This window comes from Xenopus laevis, chromosome 2L (genome assembly GCF_017654675.1).
Source record: "Xenopus laevis strain J_2021 chromosome 2L, Xenopus_laevis_v10.1, whole genome shotgun sequence".
NCBI classification, from domain to species: domain Eukaryota; kingdom Metazoa; phylum Chordata; class Amphibia; order Anura; family Pipidae; genus Xenopus; species Xenopus laevis.
In genome coordinates this window covers 179459055-179478701 of record NC_054373.1, presented here as the reverse complement: position 1 = coordinate 179478701, position 19647 = coordinate 179459055, and the positions used below count along the sequence as shown (strand labels likewise).

Genomic DNA, 19647 nt, shown 5'->3' with positions numbered 1-19647 from the left:
AAGTTGAACTGTGAAAGTTGTTGGTACTGAAAAGTGAATAAAGCAAACAGGACCAGGAAATACGGTGGCCATTCCGGCACTGATAGAGGAAGGGACAGCAGACTTTGTGAGGGAGAGGTGAGGAGAAAAGGTTGTGCCGCTTTCTACCTGTTATGAAGGAGTCACAGCAATAAACCTGTTTAAGAGAAAGTCTTCCATACCTTCGGGGGAATGTAATAAAAGTCGGTAACGGAAAAACTATTTGCAATGCGAAAAGTTATGCCTTTGCGGATACAAATTTTGCTTTGAGTGAATATAATATAGCTTTTGGGAACCCGGAAACTGTTTAGCGACCACTTCCGACAGGGGAAGACCGTTTGCAAATCTTATAGTTTGTGCCAACGCGCAGTAAATGTAATAAAACTTCTTACTGAAAAAGTCGTTATGTTTGCTCCAAAATATTACAAAACCTTCAAGAACTTCTTAAAGGAGAATTCAACCTGTTCGGCGCTAAAATACTTCCCCCTCCCCTGTGTTGCCCTCCCTCCCTCTTCCCCCCCCCCGGGCAAATGTCCCTAACTTGTTACTAACCCCTCCGTGCAGTTCCTCTCCTGTTGAGTTCACGGCAGCCATGTTGGCCCGTGCGCCCTTCTTCCTGTATTCACCAGCATTTGGTGGCGCATGTAGTAGAGGGATTTATCAGTAAGGATCTACTGCACGTGCGCCGAAAGTCACAAAGTTTCAGAAAAAAGAAATCGGAAACTTAAATACTTTCATGGAAAATGCGCAGTAGATCCTTACCGGTAAATCCCTCTACGGCACATGCGCATTTTAGTGCCGAAGGGGTTGAATTCTCCTTTAAAATTCGCAATGCGCAATTAAAATTTGCAAGGCAATACCTGTTTAAGCAACAATATTAAATTGCGAGATGTGTATTTTTATTCTTATTGGTGCAAATTGTTTTTTCTCTTTGCGACTTTAATTATATTCCCCCCTCGTGTCTGAAGTTTACACATGTACCAATATAAACTGACAACTGGGCCCATCCAAACCAAGTTGTAAGCTTATTGGCCCATGTATGGGGGCCTCCCGACAGCCTGTCTGATCGATACAAGACAAACCCCAAGCCAATGATTGGATCAGCTCAATATTATCTAGAAAGCGGGTAACCAAATTAGGCAGTTGAACAGATGCCAAGGTGTATGGCCAACTTTAGATGCTCTAGGAGGGTATAGAGGTAATAAGAAAAAACTGACACTTGGCAGCATGACAGATACAACATGGATTCTATAGGTCTTTTGAAACCTATTAATTGACATGAAAAGAAACCATGAAAGAAACCACACAAAGCCCATTGGATAATGAAACTGTAAAATGGGATGTTCACCTTTAATTTAACTTTTATTATGATGTAGAGAGTCATATTCTCAGACAATATGCAATTGGTTTTCATTTTTTATTACTTGTGGTCTTTGAGTTAGATTTTTATTCAGCAGCTCTCCAGTTTGCAGTTTCACGGAATCTGGTTGCTATGGTTGATAAATTACCCAAGCAACCATGCACTGATATGAATAAGAGACTGGAATATGAATAGGAGAGGGGCTGAATAATTTGTAGCCTTACAGAGCATTTGTTTTTTAGATGGGGTCAGGGACACCCATTTAAAAGCTGGAATGGGTTAGAAGAAGAAGGAAAATATAACAACTGTAACAAAGAAAAAATGTAGACCTATTGCAAAGTAGTTTAGAATTGGCCATTAGTGGTAGGTAGGGACATATAGACAACACATGTTCCTAAACAGGGTCAGACTGGGGGGCCCAAGGCCCACTGGGGCTGCTTTCGCAGGGCCCCACCCCCGCCCCTCTCGCTTGCCGCGACCAGTCCAAAGAAGGGAGGTTGCGTCAGGAAAAAGAAGCGCAGGGTGCGGATCTGGGCCGACAGAGCCTGGGGCCCACCGGGTTTTTTCCCGGTGTCCCGTCTGCCCTGTCTGACCCTGTTCCTATGGCACAACTCCCATACGAACATGCAAAGCCCAGACAACTCAACATAATTAATGGGGACCAGCAAAGCCTGTTTTGCCCCCCAAATCTGATAACCATCAAAATCTTGCTGTCCTTAAATTAAAGAAAGTGTTTCAGTTTTGTTAAGCCTTTTTGTATTTGTCCAGTGGGACTCTGCTTGTAGCTTATATAGATCTGTTGCAAACCCAGACTCCAAGATAACTTTTTAGTATGTTATAGTATATTGTAAGCAACTTTTCAATTGGTCTTCCTTATTTATTTTTTATAGTTTTTTTTATTATTTCCCTTTTTCCTCTGACTCTTTCCAGCTTTCAAATGGGGGTCACTGACCCCATCTAAAAAACAAATACATACAAATATATTGTTATGGCTACTTTTTATTTCTCATCTTTCTATTCCATCCTATTCCAGTCTCTTATTCACATCAATGGATGGTTGCTACGGTAGTTTGGAACCTAGCAACTAGAGTGCTGAAATAGCAATCTGGAGAGCTGCTGAATAAAAAGCTAAATAACTCAAAAATAACAAAGAATTAACCAGTTTTGATCAGATCACCTCAAAGCAATCTAAAAATTAATGGAAAGGTCTTTGTTGCTTTTAAAGGATGGAATATTTGTAGTGGCGATGGGCAAATAAATTCGCCTGGCGCGAACTCCCATGAAAATTCCCCAGCATCAAAATATTTGGGACTCACGTTCGAAAAGTCGCTCGTATCAAAATCGCTGCAAGTCAACACTATTCGGACGACCATTGACTTTAACGCCGGTGTCAAAGTTGACGCCAGCGACTTTTTTGGACCCGTGTCCTAATCTGACGAGGGCGTCAATTTTCTGGTTTCACTATTTTTTCGCATCCGCATAAATTCGTCCATCACTAAATATTTGGAAAGGAATTGATGTATCTGCCCATAACTACTCGCAGTGTACATTTAATATCTTACCTATAAAATGGTCTCCCTGGTAACCCAAGTGGATCAATAAAAGCTCGTTCCAGATACATCAGCTGATCATTCACAGACCTGACTGCTATGGGGCTGGGAGAAATTGGATACCAATTAAAATACAAATAAATAATGTCATTTAATACAGTAAATACAAAATATAATGATATCAGAAGTCGACTTTAGAATTCCATGACTTACAAAAAGTTCAACTGTCAAGAAACTCCACTGTGTAGTATAATATCCTTATATTTTACAATAGGGGGTATATCATTCACTATATGTCCACACACGTCTATAGGCCTGACTAGACCCAATTATAAAGTCTGAACGAGGTTAATTGTTACTCACTTGGACAAATCCAGTTGTGCCAATCTCATGTTAAACAACTTGACACTTTCTGTAAAATTTGCAGCTGCAGAAAACAGAGGTTCTGGAAGAATGAGAAGCAGAGACAGTGATCAGAACAGGAGAGAAAGGTCTGCACTGCTGAAATAATCACGGGGAGAAGAGTTTGAAGGAATAGTGTTTGAAAACCAAAGGGAACCTGATGATCTTCTAAAGAAATTAGTGAGGAGACACTGCCAGCCCCACAGTGAACCCTAAGGTATGAAGTTGGAGAACATTAAAGGAGAACTTATCCCTAAAAATCAATATGGCTAAAAATGGCATATTTTATATAGTGAACTTATTGCACGAGGCTAAAGTTTCAGCTTGTCAATAGCAGCAATGATCCAGGACTTCAAACTTGTCACAGGGGGTCACCATCTTGGAAAGTGTCTGTGACAGTCACATGCTCAGTGGGCTCTGATTGGCTGTTGAGAAGCTAAGCTTAGGGCTCGTCACTAATTATCCAGCAGAAAATGAGCTTCCCCTGTAATATAAGCTGATGCTACAGGTTTGCTGATTATTAAATTCTGATGCTAATTGCACTGGTTTCTGTGCTGCCATGTAGTAATTATCTGTATTAATTACTAATCAGCCTTATATTGTGACATTTCTATTCTATGTGTACTGTATATTGTGAGTGGCTCCCTAAGCTCAGTAAGTGACAGCAGCACAGAGCATGTGCAGTGAATCAGCAGAAAAGAAGATGGGGAGCTACTGGGGCATCTTTGGAGACACAGATCTTTACTGCTAAAGGGCTGTGGTTGCCTTGGGCTGGTACAGAAGCACAAAACATCATGTACAACATATCTGCCTACTTTAGTTAAGATTTAGTTCTCCTTTAAGGGGGTTATTTATCAGAATCTGAATCTTACTGATGTTTTTGTGCTTAGAATGGTCACTTCCAGATGGCAAGAGAGGGGCAGATTTGGTTAAGGAGACATTTATAAACATGATGGCACCTACCAAAAGATACGTTGTACTCCAGAAGCTTTGCTTGATGTTTCTGTGCCATCTTGAATATGATACTGGCATAATACTTCAGTGCATCAGCATAGTCTTGACCATCAAGAGGAAGCACCAGGGAATCTGCCAGTTCCAATACAAGGCCTCCCCGTACCTTGGCCACTGCCAAATGGTTCTTATACAGGGGGTCGTAGAATTTATCAACTATCTCTGATGTCTCATAAACACTGTGATAAACAGGGTAACCGCTGAACCTTCCTTCCTTCTGGAAGCAAAACATGAACATATAAGGTTTATATGGGGAGATGGGGGGCAGCAGTAGAGAAGCAACAGAGGTATCCAGTATCTAGGGTGCAAAGGGGCCAGCAATGAGACACAGGGGCACATATGAAGCCTCTGTCCGACAGCACATGCAGTGACAGTGGTTTCAGCACTAGTGGAAATACACCATTGAAGAAAAAGGTCTGGTATACCACAAGCATTAGATTTGCTTCATACATAATATATTACAAATTGAATTTACGAAAGTGTCCTAAATAAAGCATTTGTTTACTGTAACTACATCTTCCTAAGTGAAATAATTGGTGCCCAATGTGCACTGTATTCTCTAGTGAGCCACATTCAAAGGTAAAAGAGATGTTGGAGAGCAACACAAGCATGCGAAAAGTTCTTGGGGGGTTCCAAATATGACCTTTCATTGGCTTTTATAAAACCAAAACTTGCCTCCAAGCCAGGAATTGAAAAATAAGCCCCTGCTTCGAGGTCACTGGGAGCAACATTCAAGGGGTTGGTGAGTAACATGTTGCATGTGAGCTACTGGTTGGGGATCACTGCTCTAGAAAGTGATAGCGCACACTGTATGCTGATATAGGGCAACGTGCATTGTATGCTCTGAAATGGAGCAACATGTACATTGTATACTCCGAAATGGAGCAACATGTGCATTATATGCTCCGGAATGGGGGAACTTGTACATTGTAAGCTTCAAAATAAGGCAACATGTGCATTATATGCTCCAAAATAAGGCAACATGTGCATTGTATGCTCCAAAATAAGGCAACATGCGCATTTTATGCACTGAAATGGGGCAACATATGCATTGTATTCTCCAAAATAATGCAACATGTGCATTGTATGCTCCAAAATAAGGCAACATGTGCATTATATACTCTGAAATTTGGCAACATGTGCATTATATACTTTGAAATGAGGCAACATGTACATTAAATGCTACAAAATAAGGCAACATGTGCATTGTATGCTGTGAAATTGGGCAACATGTGCATTTTATTCTCCAAAATAAGGCAAAAAGTGCATGGTATGCTCTCAAAATGGGGCAATATGTACATTGTATCATCTGAAATGGGGCAAGTGTATGGTGTTTTCTAGTTGTATCAATAAAGCCTGCTCCATTTGGATATATTTACGTTACAATTTTTCATACAACATTTCAATAATAACCTTCTGAAGATAACAATAAATAATATTACAGAAGAGAGAAGAAAACAACTTGATGGTCTTTTTATTTGTTCTCATATTCTCTTTTCTCCCTCCCTTGCCAGCTTGACTCCTAAGAGAATTACAGCATTTAAGGTTTCAGGATGACGTTGTGCAACTATAATAGATATTTTTCTTGTCACTTGGTAAAATGTCTCTGTGAGTCACCCTGACTGATACAGACACACACTATCCCTCCTACTTACCAGGTGCCTCTGTACAAAAGACTTACCCTATTTTTAGTATAACGAGCTCTGCCAGACGCAATGCCAATTCGCTGGAAAAATACTTCAAAATCGTTTCCAGAACCCAACTTGTTTATCCTCACAGAAAGAAAATAACGCTGTTAAAGGGACAGTAACAACTAATATGCAAAAGGAATCATTTAAACCAGTTATTAAGGTTTGAAAACACCTGACGTCCAACATATGGTCAGAGGTCCTTATTTGTTCATAACAAGCTTCTAGCACAGTTGCAGATATATAAGAAGCATTATATCAGCCATTCAGTTATCGTTCCAATAATAACTAGGACAGCAAATAAATGTTCACCTCAAATTTTGGTCTGACTGACCTTCAAGTTGGCTTTCAGGAGTAGGAACTGGCAATGTCCCCTTTGATGAAGTAACAACCCATTGAGATTACAGACTAAAGACGAGCAGGAACATCTTTACCCAGTTTGGCCACCCACTTACAATCTGATCACCTGGGAGCCCTAGGTTGACCCCCAGTGAGTCGTTCAAGACTTCTTAATAAACAACTAACTGAACCCAGGACAAATATTGATAGGAAAAATGCTCAGTTAAGGTTCAGAGTTGCCAAGTGGGCAGCCAAAATCCATCATGTTGGTCATCTTCCTTTGGTTTCTGTTTTTCAGAACATTTTAATATCACACTCTGAACTTAGACAGTTAATAACGTACAGTAATATAATTTAGAAACACTCAATACCTTGGACAATCTTTATATTCTGTCCAGTTGTCTTTCTGGTGCCAACTTTGATAGAGCGACTTTCCTTCAAATCCCTCATCTGGACTGTCAATCTAAAAGAAAGCAAACAGCCCAGAGTATTTAAGAAGTTTCCATAGTTCAAATTACCACAATTGTCTTTCACCCTTTCACCCTCCTTTGTCTCCTTTTTGTGGTCAAGCCTACTTTCCCCTGTGTGTTAGAGGTTTGTGGTTTCCTGATTTAACCAAAGCCTAGTGTGCCAGCCCTCTACTCCCTACTATAAGACACAATATTGCGGGAATGTAGTGAGAAACCAAATTGTTGATTGCAGGACTTCATAGAGAATGTTCAATGGCTTGAGACATCAACCTCCCACAGGGGATTTTCAGGAGTGTTTTGGCCATTACCCTGGAATACTCAACACATTTCAATCATGCCCCTTGGCCATGTATAAAATATGGGAAACACCAGAAAAATCCTAGTGGGTTGACAGTTCTCCTCCAATATGTCCCTGTCCCAGTGGGGTATACAATTTAAACTCAAGGTATGTAGTCTTTGTTGCAGACCTGGCATGGCGTTTTCTTCCTGATTTACTAGTTTAAAGGGATACTGTCATGGGAAAACAATAGTGCTGTTCCAGAATACTTCTGCACTGAATCCATTTTTCTAACAGATTTTTTTATATTTAATTTTGAAATCTGACATGGGGCTAGACATATTGTCAGTTTCCCAGCTGCCCCCAGTCATGTGCCGTGATAAACTTCAGTCACTCTTTTCAGTACTTTAAATTTGAGTGATATCACCTCCCTCCCTTCCCCCCAGCAGCCTAACAACAGAACAATGGGAAGGTAACCAGATAGCAGCTCCCTAACATAAGATAACAGCTGTCTGGTACGTATAAGAACAACACTCTATGGTAAAATCCAGGTCCCACTGTGACACATTCAGTTACATTAAGTAGGAGAAACAACAGCCTGCCAGAAAGCAGTTCCATCCTAAAGAGCTGGCTCTTTCTGAAAGCACATGACCAGGCAAAATGACCTGAGATGCACCTACACACCAATATTACAACTAAAAAATACACTTGTTGGTTCAGGAATTTAATTTTATATGGTAGAGTGGATTATTTGCAGTGTAAACCATGTAATTTACAAATAAAAACTACAGTATAAAAATCATGATAGAATTCCTATAAAGGCATGTCCAGTAGACAGGACTGCAGACCCAACTTGGGGATCTGACTGTGGGATAAGTGGTTCACATGTGTCTTTGCATCTGTGCAGTTACCCAGAACAACCACCAGAAATTCGTTTTGATCAATCTACTAGAAATTACAAAATAAAAGCAAATATGTGATTGGTTGGTATGGACAACTGCACTGGTGTTAGTAAATCAAGGTTGACTGAATATTCATAGACTTTCAAACAAAGTACAAAAAATCTCTGCAAAGTTAAGTGTCCAGTCCAGCTGACACATGCTCGAGCTATTCAGGTTAATAATTACCTCTTTAGTTAAACGGTAGGCCAGTTGGTACATCAATGGAGTGCAGTCAATTCTCAGAGTATAGTTCCCTAAAAACCATGGAATGAAACAAAAATTTCTTTTAGTTAGGATCACACTATGGTGACTATGTTGGCCCTGTCTGATACACTAGCTCCCTTTAGGGGCTATACATCAGTTGGAGGTGGGTAAACGAAATGTAGAAGTTTATGTCTGAGTGCAGCCTATAGTTCTAACAATACACATATAGTCACTTTTTGACAATTCCTGTGTCAGAACGTATGTATGCTAAACATACATACATATAAAGGCTAATAGTGCCAGTTAAAATTAAATCCAAGCACAGAAAGTATTTCTATGGAGGACATTCCTACCTTCCACGGAGGAGTCAGCATTGATATAGGCTACTGCACGTTCCTGTAATATTTTTACATTTTCCTGCAGGGAAAGAAAAGAAGATAAGATAATTATCTGAGGAATAAGACAAAAACACACAAAAGGCATCTTTATCCTCTCAGGGCGATTCACACATAGATGAAAAACAGGAGGGTTGATGGATTTGCAATTTTGCATCCATTAGGGAAATGTTATTTGTTCTGCTATTTTTAGTTCCAGCTTGACAATCTTTGTATTTAAAGAAACCTATGGGAGATACTCAGTGATATAGAGCAAATGGAAGAACTATGACATGCTACCAAACCAAATCAGAGGAAAGTAAGAAATGGTACAGGAATGAGAATCCATAGAGAAGATTGGAATTGATGCTGCTGGAGAGGTCAGTATGATGGACAGGGTGGCAGCATGAGGGGTATGTGCAGATCAAGGGAGCATAGAGTTTGCATGCTGGGGGAAATTTGGGTCATTTTGCTGTTTTTTTACTTTGCCAACCATGTAAAACATCCCTAACTCTAGAACTGTCAACTTAGAGTTAGCATTGGCATAAGGGTTAGTTTGGAGGAGATTGGATATGTAAATAGGAGCACAGAGAAGGTATTACTGCCGCACTCAGGGAGGTGGCGTGGAGAAGGGTGAGAACACCAGAGGGTTGATAAGTGGGAAGCACAGGGAGGAGGCGCAATAAAGGAATCACCTAACAGCTGATGGAGGATAACACAGGGAGATCTTAAAGGGAGGTCTGAAAATGAAGATCTCAAAGGGTGGATAATGAAGGGTGCACTGTAAATTAGAATGTCCTAAAATGAACACCATAACTCATACTGAAATGATGTTATCCCTGGATACTGCCAGTGAGCATCTGTTCCATTATAGATGGGCACAGAGGTTTCAGGTAAGTGAAAAATAAACATTTCCTATTAAAAAAATACAGACTTTTAAAAATAAGAACAATATTTAAAAAACGTGGCTGCCCATAGTAGCGGTGGCAGGAAAGATTCTGTGGTGAGCCCCATTTTCTAGAACATAAACTGCAGTACAGTTATTGAGATACGTACAACTCCCAGCAAACAGTTGACCCTAATTCCCCCCCCAACCCACTAAGGACGGCTTGCTACAGTAGAAACCCACATGCATGTTACCTCTGCCCATTCTGTAGATCCCAATAACCCAAACTCTTCTGCATCCCAACTGGCAAACATCATTGTTCTTCGTGGCCTCCAGCCTATGGAAACTATATGTTAGAGAAATGAACGAATAACAGTGGGATTGTGTAAAGTTAAAAAAAAGAAGAAGGAATACATTTACCTTGTTTCTTCAGTTTTCCAACACTTCTAACAATCTCATTGACAACAGCAGCTCCGCTTTGTGGGTCAATACCACCAAAAACCCAAGCATCCCTGTGGCCACCAAGGATCACATATCTGTCTAAAGAAAATATAAAATGCTGGATAAAATTGTAATTGGGTTTAGAAAGGGATCTTACCAACACTCTGGGGTTCTGTGGGCTCAGAGCACAAATGACATGTTACCTGGCTCCTCAGCTCCTCTAATGGTGCCAATAACATTGTAAACTCTTCGTATTTCATTGAAGGTGTGGATACTCATTCTGACCTTTCTGCAACCAAGAGATCAGATCTGAATATGAGCAAAATAAACCCAGGAACAATGCTAATTTTGTAATAATTGCATTAAGTATGCTTTCTATGTATGTGTTAGTGGGCTGGGAGCAGGGGCGCTTCGCCAATGAGGTGAGTTGAGGCTCTCGCCTCAGGCGGCAGCGCCCCACTGGGTACCAGGGGCGGCAAAAATGCCGCTCCTGGTACTTTAAGATGCAAATTTCTGGTTTTCAAACTGGAAATTCGGCTGTTCTAGTGCAGAGAGCCCAGTTAGAATCTCTGCGCTACCATACTGGCCCTCTCTGCCGCCCTCGTGGACCTCCCTGGACCCCCTCAAGCGCAAAAAGGTAAGTGCACAGGGGAGGGGGGGTGGCAGCAACTGCTGCTGCCTCAGGGGTCGGAGGGGCCAGGATCGCCCCTGGCTGGGAGAACTTTTCACTGGAGTGAGATATGGTGCTACTCTGTGCCTCTAAATATTTTTTTTACCATACTCCCACCATTTTTCTAGTCTTCATCTAAATGTCAGTGGTGCTCCTGCTCCCAGCTAGGCATCACTATGCAGAACCCCACCCAGTTTCATAATTCATTCACCCCATTTAATTAAGACACAGAATGAGGACTTCATGAGGAATGATAAAGTGAGAGTCATTCCATAAAATGTTAAATTTTACCACAAGCCAATCTGTGGCTTAATTAATAGGGGTAAATGCCTAAAACCCTAGTAAGTATCCATTTTATATTTGTAAAGATTAAAAAATCACTGTCACAAACGGCACCCTAAATCCAGAACCAGGTCTTGGCTTCTTCCTAAAACAGCCGCCTTTCACTTCGGGAGGAGCCCTCCGCTAATTGTTAGCCGCCAGGTCGAAGAATATGCACCCAGGAACTAACTAAGTAGACCTAACAAAGGGCAACTTCCTCAATACGAAAATCACTTTAAATACCATTTGAATTTCGTGCCATTGCGCCGTGACGTCATCACGCCGGTGCATAAACCGCCGCTGAAGGGAAGAGGAAGCATGCGGCGGGCGTCCCCGCCGGCCACTATACCACCAGGGAAGCCTATCATTACAATCACTTAGCAGAAGTAGCAATACTTACTGTAGCTTGTGACTTTCATTATATCCTGGACCAATATTGTAAGAGACATTGAGGCCTCCTATCCAGCTTTGATCTGGGGGAGGCATTCCTCCCATGAACCTACAAGATAGACAGATTAGCTGGCATAAAATGGCCAATCATAGTTTGGTCCAAAAAATAAATGGGTTGATGGTCTTTACAAAGTAATAGAAGAAATTGTGTCTTACTTCCTTGTAGTTGCTGCACAGTAACTCAGCTAAAGCAGCAAAACCAAAAAGAAAAGGAAGAAGAACTCCAGCAGGTTAACTGCAAACCTTTTTTCCAGGTAATGGTTACACTATTTATTCCACTACCTGGCATAATTGGTTTGCAGTTAACCTGCTGGAGCTCTTCTTTTTCTTTTTCTTTTTGGTTTTGCAGTCACAGCTTGGGAATTACTTACACATATATATCATTTTTGCCACCAAAATTCCATGTTTTTTCTTAGCCAACATGGTTGGGAATGCTGCTATTCCTGGTATATGTGTCACCAGATACAATGGTAGTATGAGATTCATTACGTGCAAGTCAGTTGAATGTTTAGACATAACCCTGGAAGTAACATCAACTCAAAGCAGGTATTAAGTCCAGGGCTCATTTGAATCTGTGAATGTTGTGCCTAAAGTGCAATTAATCAAAGCAGACGAAACTGGTGTATTTGTGAAGGCAAAAAAGTTGCAAGAAGAAATGCAAGTCAAGATTTTCTGTTTACCGCAGTAGGAACTCTGCATCGTGGTATCCTATAGGATGCACTGGAATTCTTGGGAGCCCTACACCATCCTTTTCATCATATCGGTATGTGTATTCTAGAAAAATACAACCACATTTCATACAACATTGTTGATGTGGGGTCATTTTCTTAAAATAGTTATGTCAGGGACTTTGTATGTGGATAAAGGAATGCATTTACTAGTGCGTGTCTGAATTATTCCTGGTCTGTACTTCCACCCTGGACAAAGAGCAAACAAAAGAACCTTTCTTTGATTTCCTCCCATTACTCATACCTTTTGCAGGATAACCAGGGGTCAGTGGGTCCCCGGCACCATTCAGATTAAGGACATTTCCACGTTGGGCTCCACCACCTGGAAGGTTCCAACCATCTGGATATGGTTCTACTCCAGGAGCACAGTAATCCACTGGATCAGAATAGAGGATAATGCCAATGGCACCAGCTTTCTGTGCATTACTAACCTGGAAAAGTCAATAATACTTCAAAATGTTAGAAGAAAAGGACCAAAAGACAATTGAGCAAAAATCTAGAGCTTCAAAGGTACACATCTATCAAGTTGGTTATGAGTCTTGCTTACTGTTGCTAGAGCAAGGTTTGGATTCACCAGCTTGTAGTCAGTCATATTTCTTCCATAATAATATTAAATAATGTTTAAATCCCGGCCACAGGCACTTAAAATGAAGCCTGTGGACATAGTAAACTGTTTTACTTGCTTCAACTGCCTGGTGGAAGATTGCCTTCATTTTGAGTGCATGCTCCTTTGTTTTTTCGGTTTATTCGCTCCCCATGCTTAGGGCTCAGGGCGATGCACTTGGGCCTTTTCCTTTATGTGGTGAGTAATAACTTTACTACTCAGAGACCCCCATTCAGGTTCTATTATAATGTTTAAATCCCACACTGCAGAGCTACTGATACTGAGTATGGGGCAGGATTATAAATTGTGCTCTTCTGAATTTTTGTGATATGTAATACTGAAAAAGTCAATGGGAGAGGTCCAGGGACCAATTTAGACATGTTTCTAGAGTTTCCTGACGTTCACGTTTTTTTTCAGAGAAAAAATTCTAATGGAGTTTAGTCAAATTTGATTCAAGTTTTCGAGTCGCTAAAATTAAGTGTGCGTTTTAGACATTACATTTTTTTTCATAAGTAACCCCCCAAGATTCAAGTTTTCGAGTCGATAAAATTAAGTGTGCGTTTTAGACATTACATTTTTTTCATAAGTAACTCCCCAAGGTCTCCCTTCCTTCAAAAGGGGGTCCCTGGAGCTCTATTTCGTATTTAGTTCTCATAACTCCTGGTAACCTTTAAGAGACATTATCTGCACTGTCTATCTCCAATGACTGTCAAATGAAACATTAACAGGAGTTAAATCTAACATATAAATATGGTACACTACTCCCTTAACCTGAAATATTCATTAAACATTACAGCAAGCCAATCCACTCTCCACCCTCTTGATTTGTTGGCTTCTACCTGAATATGTAGTTAGGCAAATGGTCAGAGAAGTAGCTGTTTTACCCTTCCAAGAGCAGAGCACAGTGCCCTTCAGGCAGAATGCCATTTCTTTCTAGTTAAACTGGCTGAGGGTTTAATATTTCTTTGGCTGGCTCAATTGTGAACATTAAATGAATGGCTTTGGCTTGAGGAAAATATATCTAGCAGTGATATCTTTTATATGTTGCTGGCATAGTTTCCCTTTGTGTTTATCTGACAAATGGCATTAAGCACAAATGAAATACTTGGAATGTGAGTCTGCTTTCCTGTGGCTGTCAAGTGCGCTACACTGAATTGAAATGTCTTGGCTGCTTCCCAAAATGTTCTCAAGCTGAAGGCACCAAAACACAAGAGCATAAAAGAGAAAGGGCAATAAAAATTTTGAAGCCTAAATGATGAGCTTGAAACTCTGCAGGGTATTTAATTTGAAAATGGAAAATTCTAGATAACATTACTACTAAATGCCTTTTCAAGGGAAGTGCCGGTTTGATTTGGTCCTCTCTTTGCTGCATAGACCCTTTGCTCTTCTGGGCAGTGTCCAATAGATGTTGGAATATTCCTGGGTAGTACAAAATAAGTGCTGTGATTGGCTATTTGGTAGCCCCTACTTGAACTGGCAGCCTACAGGTGGTTCTGTTTGGAAGTACATCTGGTTTTTACAACTAATGTTGGCAGATCAGACCTGGTTTGCTCTGGTGTTCTAGTTCATCCCACAGATTTTCAGTTGGGTTTAGGTCACTGCTCTGCGCAAGCCAGCCAAGCTCTTCCAATCAGAGCCGGCCCAACCCGGCCAGGCACCCTAGGCAATCTGGTGGGCCACGGCGCCGGCCACAACGCCGGCGCGTATGCGTGAAATATGAGCACGCATGCGCAGAAGAGAATTTATGCGCACGCCACCAGCGGCAGACGGGACCGGACACGGGGTAGGCGACAGAGCAGGTACGTGCCTGGCGCCCCCTCAACTTTGCGCCCTAGGCACGTGCCTAATCTGCCTACCCCTAGTTCCTGCCCTGTTTCCAATCCCATCTCTGCAAACCCAGTTTTTACAGAGCTCACTTTTTCTGCTATAACCGTTGTACCGTAATCTGACTGCAATAAATTCCTTCATTATCCAAAAGGTACAGGAAAAGTCACCCATGGAGCACCATTTATTATACACCAGCCAGCGGCTACAGGTATGTATACGTGGATATTTGTACTCCATGAATGATATGTGATGCATTCTTGGTAGATTTCACCACCTGTGAGCCAGTTGATAAATGCTAAGGGAATTCTAGTGACAAAGACAGCCATCTACTTGCCTTATTTCCTCTGAAAATCTTCCCATATCTGGCAATAACAATCTTTCCATGGCAGCTGATATTTAAATTTCTTTCCAAATAGTGAAAGTCCTCCGTGCGTGCGTAATTGACATATACCAGCTCCCCCTGTAACAGAAATTTGTTAATATTATAATTCATTAATCACAAATAGTTTCAGTAAGATTCCTAATTTATTCTCACTAAGAAAATAGGGCAATAACGCCCCTTCATTCCATATTGACTTCGGTGGGGGAAGAGGGCCTTGTAACAAGACCATGACAATATTCTGTGGGCTGTTATGTAAAGATAGAGACCTCAAGCTTTTCAGTGTTTCCATACATTTACCCAAGTATATAAGTCCAATTTACTGTAAAGATTTCCTGCAAATGTGTGCTAAGTATGGGGGATACATAGGTTTATATACTGTAGTTTTGTGGTATTATTATTGCTTATTTATGTAGGTAATCAGAGAAATCCTTCTCCTGTTTTTCTATCTGTGACATGATCCAGCCCAGTTAAGCTGGCCATAGATGCAAAGATCCGATTGTACGAATCATCGTACGATAGGACTTTCCCATCTCCCGACCTGCCACTAACCATTCCGATCAAATAAAGTACAAAAGAACAGATCAGCCGATGTTCTGCCCCTGACAGCAATCGTACGAAAGTTATGTCCGACCAAAGCTAGTGACAGACTCCCACTGAAAATCGTACAATCGGCAATACATGCAGAGATATTATCAGCGGCCGACAGAAATCTTTTAACCTGTCCGATCAACCAAACGACTAATCTCCGCCGGACTCTCCACACACGGTCTGAAAAACGTATGAATTCTCGATTCGTACGATCAGATCTTTACGTCTATGGCAGCTTTACAGGCTGGAGAGCCATCCAATTGGCTAGGCGCCCCAGTGCGTCCTTGGGAGAGAGGGAGTGCCTGACTTTGGAGCCTTTTGTACAGTTTTACGGGGGTTGTATGCTGAAACATCCAGCCAGAACCAGTTCTTGTGTGACTGTCCAAACTGTTGCATCTGCCGAAGTACAGAGAGAGCCCATCCTGTTCCCTGCCAAGCTGCTAGAGACTCAGGAGGTGAAAGGTGCTACTGGTGAGATTGATCCTGCTGCAGAGCTGCCTGTAATCTCCAGTGTGACTGCCTCTAAGAGCACTCTGGTAAGAGAGCCACCCAAGGGAGGATACTGGCAAGGATACACGCGTGGGGCCCCAATTTGAGGACAGGTTATGTGGGAGCTGCTGCTAATTTCGCTACCTGGGTTATAAAAGCTCTGGGGAAGGGAGAATTCAATTGAACTAAACTGTGTGGTTATTAACCCCTTCCAGAGGATTGGGACTTTGATAATAAAAAGGACTGTGTTGGAGAAACAGCCAGGTACCTAATAGTGAGAAAGCTCAACCCGTAGTCCCTCATTTGTACTGGAAAGCCAGAAAAAGAAACAAAGTTTCTAACTTAATTTGCTATTGGCAGAGAGCCCAGAACAGCCACAGCTGCATATAAGATACTTTTGTAACAATTTCGAGATAAGCAAATAAGTAATTGTAACAATATAAGATAACAGGTCCCTTGGGAAATGTTAGACTCACAGCTTAAAGGGCAATTCACCTTCATTAGCAAAACTGTGATAACTGAAAAAAAAACACAGAAATATGTTCAAACTCTCATAACATGCCACTTACCAACTTCTTTATCCCTCTTTTTATTTCCAAAATGTTGGGAGGTATGCATTGTGTATTAGATCGCCAAAGTTCATTTGCAAACTCTGTGTTTATTTTTACTAGTGGAAGTTCCCTGAGGTGTGCTCCTCAGTGTTCCCTAGGTGGCGGTATTGTGCTGTAAATCCCTGTTCCCAGTACTTTTCATACGCAAAATGGATTGGGGCCCCTGGATTGTCAAGGGTTAATTGCAATTTAAAGAGACAGTAACCAAATTAGGGTTAAATTTATATAGTCCCCACATATTCTGTAGGATTTTACAGAGGATATACGTATAGTTTTTAGGTCCATGTGCAAGCACTTCTATTGCAGCTCCCAGGAATAATAACTTTTAGGAAGACGTCCAAAATTGTTGATCTTCAAAAGGACAGAGCCTAACTGGGCAGGGCATGAAGTGAATTGGGCCATGTTGGGAATTAATTGGATGGTGCTGGGGATGGCTGGAGGCATGGCTAAACACAAAAGCTTACCTCAGGAGTTCCAGGTGCTGAATAGGCATTGTATGGTGGAACAACATCTGAAATATTTTCATATCCACTAGGAGGAGGTTCAAATAATGATGTACTGTAAACCTAAGGAAAAACATTCAGAAAAAGGTAGACTAACGTTAGTTTTTCATTATCAGGTACTTGGGTGAATTTAAAAAAATAAAAACTTTAAAGGCTTTAAAGCATATCATTACTGTAATGTTACTAAATTAGTTACTAAATGAGGAATGCTCTTATTTACTAACAGCTGATGCTTATTAGCAAGTGACGGCTGTATTTTACACCTGCCATTGATAAGAATATAACAGTAATATTCTGCACGCTTTTTGTTATAGACATATTAAATGAATGTGGCCTGAATGTTGACTGTGTAAACAAGTGAGGCATAGGTGAAAGCAGATTGAGAAGCCCTAGTGTAAGTGGGTCCTTGTTAATAATAATAATAATAATAATAATAATGTTTCTGGCCACATTCATTGGTCACTGTTCCCTGAATCCAAAGAAAAAAATGGCTTAAGGGTTAGGCATTGTATGAGACAATTGTGTATCACTGGACCCTTCTTCCTAAAAATGGCTATGGTAGGAAAAGATAAACAAAAATATAATTTTTTGAAAAAATGGACCAAACAAAAGAATGAATAAGAATACACTCTTATTTCTATGCTGTATACTTTATGGATTTCTCTCTCTCTCTGGTTACCTCCATAAACCTTCGGCATTCAACAAATGAAATCTTGTTTAATTCTAGAGTACAGAATTCACATTTCTTATCATGAAACTCTGTGTCATTGCTTTGAAGAAATATCGTCTTGGATTCCAAACTCCTGCTCCTAATACAACAATACAATTTTCCACATGGAACCTCTAGGGCAGGGGTCCCCAACCTTTTTTACCCATTAGCCATGTTCAAATGTAAAATGATTTGGAGAGCAACACAAGCATGAAAAACTCCCCAGTGGTGGCAAATAAATGTTGTGATTGGCTATCTGATAGTCCCTATGTGGACTGGCAGCCTACAGGAGACTCTGTTTTAGCCAAAACTTTCCTCGAAGCCTGGAATTCAAAAATAAGCACCGGCATTGAGGCCACTGGGAGCAGCATCCAAGGGGTTGGTGAGCTACTGGGGGATCACTGCTCTAGGGGCTCAATGAGGGTAATGGAACAGGATGCAAAGTTTGTAACAAATCTAGCAACCAATCAGAAGGTACTATCTGCAGGTGCCAACATACCTACATCTCATGTATTGCTAGACCAGTTGCACACTTTGCATATTTTACATTACTCATGTTGAGCCCATGGAGCCCTTGTTGAAGACTGAACAGACCTTCACTTGGTTATGTTATTCTTATATTATATATAATATTTATTGTTTGTGATGCCTTGGAAGTTCTGACCACCAGTGACATTTCCACCTTTATCTGGCCCTTTTATTTAATAAAAGAACTAATAGTATGATTGACAGTCTAATTTTGAGGCCCCTGAGTGATCAAACAGGAAAACTGGGTTAGCCACTATAGCTTTGGTCAAATGTATATAAGAACCATTAATACTGATTTAGTAAACATTGTGATCATAATGAAACTGCCTTCACATGGATCCAATACTCCTTGGCAGAGAGACGAGGGAAAGGCTTAGGGATTGACCTTCAATATCTTAAAAAAGCAATGGGGGGGGGCGTGGCCTGGACGCTGAATAAGATGGCGGCGTAAACCACTAGCTCCTCCGTTAAGGCCCGCTGAAAGCATTCATGAGCACCCTAATTCGCAATTAAAACTCTCCCTACGATCCCCGCAAGCACTATAGAACACTCTGCTACCTGCTCTCGAGGTCAATCGGCAGTCTGCACGAATCTGGGTGGCGAACACTGGAGCCGCGTCTTCTGGCTCGGCAATGAGGCGGTGTTAGCAGTGGAGAGTGGTGGGATCCCCGGATCACGGTGCGGTTCAGCGGATACTGAACCGGAGGTTAGTGGAGTCGCTCACTTGACCGCGACCACAGCCCTGCTCCGACCTTAGTCTCGCAGCCGTTACCCGCGCACGTTGTGCGGCCCTGGATGTGCTGCTACTGAACGCGCCTGCAGGCCACAGCTCCGTTGCGCACTTATTTGGTGCGTGTCAGACCCCTTCAGAGTCTCACGGCCCACTGATTTGCCTCACACTGGGGCTCCCTCAAACCCTCGCAATTGATAAGGGGCAGTGAGGAGCTGCAGCCCACCAACGTCACCCATAGCAGGCCATAACATTTGCAGGGCGCCTATCCTGTGCACGGCTGTTCACCCTCCGCCATTGGAGCAGTGGGGTCATTTTGGAAGGGGATTAATCTTCATTACCTTCAGGACGCGAGCTGGCATTTTAATCCCTATATGAGGGGCCCTGTCTGTAGTGTTGCACTGGGCAACTTAAAGGCATACCTGCACAAAGGGGAACGGCAGTTCTACTTGTTGGGGCAGAAGACCTGCTCCTAGGACCCCACTACAACAACAAGCTAACTTACCCACAAGTCACCAGCTCTTACCGAGAACCGGGCTGCTCCGG

General features: G+C 41.6%; 1 protein-coding gene across 2 annotated transcripts in view; it reads right to left on the bottom strand.

Moving 5' to 3' along the window:
• LOC108707586 (putative N-acetylated-alpha-linked acidic dipeptidase) overlaps window positions 1-19647 on the bottom strand; it is a 31782-nt gene that overhangs the window by 1201 nt on the left and 10934 nt on the right. The window contains exons 4-18 of one of the 2 annotated variants that reach the window (XM_041582726.1): window positions 17096-17197; window positions 14896-15021; window positions 12375-12561; window positions 12083-12176; window positions 11353-11451; window positions 10165-10250; window positions 9941-10060; window positions 9775-9866; window positions 8614-8677; window positions 8243-8310; window positions 6740-6831; window positions 6023-6113; window positions 4294-4558; window positions 3292-3373; window positions 2941-3033 (exon numbers count right to left, since the gene is read on the bottom strand). In XM_041582726.1, the coding sequence (XP_041438660.1) occupies window positions 2941-3033; window positions 3292-3373; window positions 4294-4558; window positions 6023-6113; window positions 6740-6831; window positions 8243-8310; window positions 8614-8677; window positions 9775-9866; window positions 9941-10060; window positions 10165-10250; window positions 11353-11451; window positions 12083-12176; window positions 12375-12561; window positions 14896-15021; window positions 17096-17197 (1661 nt within the window). The remainder of the gene's footprint in view (window positions 1-2940; window positions 3034-3291; window positions 3374-4293; window positions 4559-6022; window positions 6114-6739; window positions 6832-8242; window positions 8311-8613; window positions 8678-9774; window positions 9867-9940; window positions 10061-10164; window positions 10251-11352; window positions 11452-12082; window positions 12177-12374; window positions 12562-14895; window positions 15022-17095; window positions 17198-19647) is intronic. The other variant, XM_041582727.1, reaches the window with a different exon arrangement.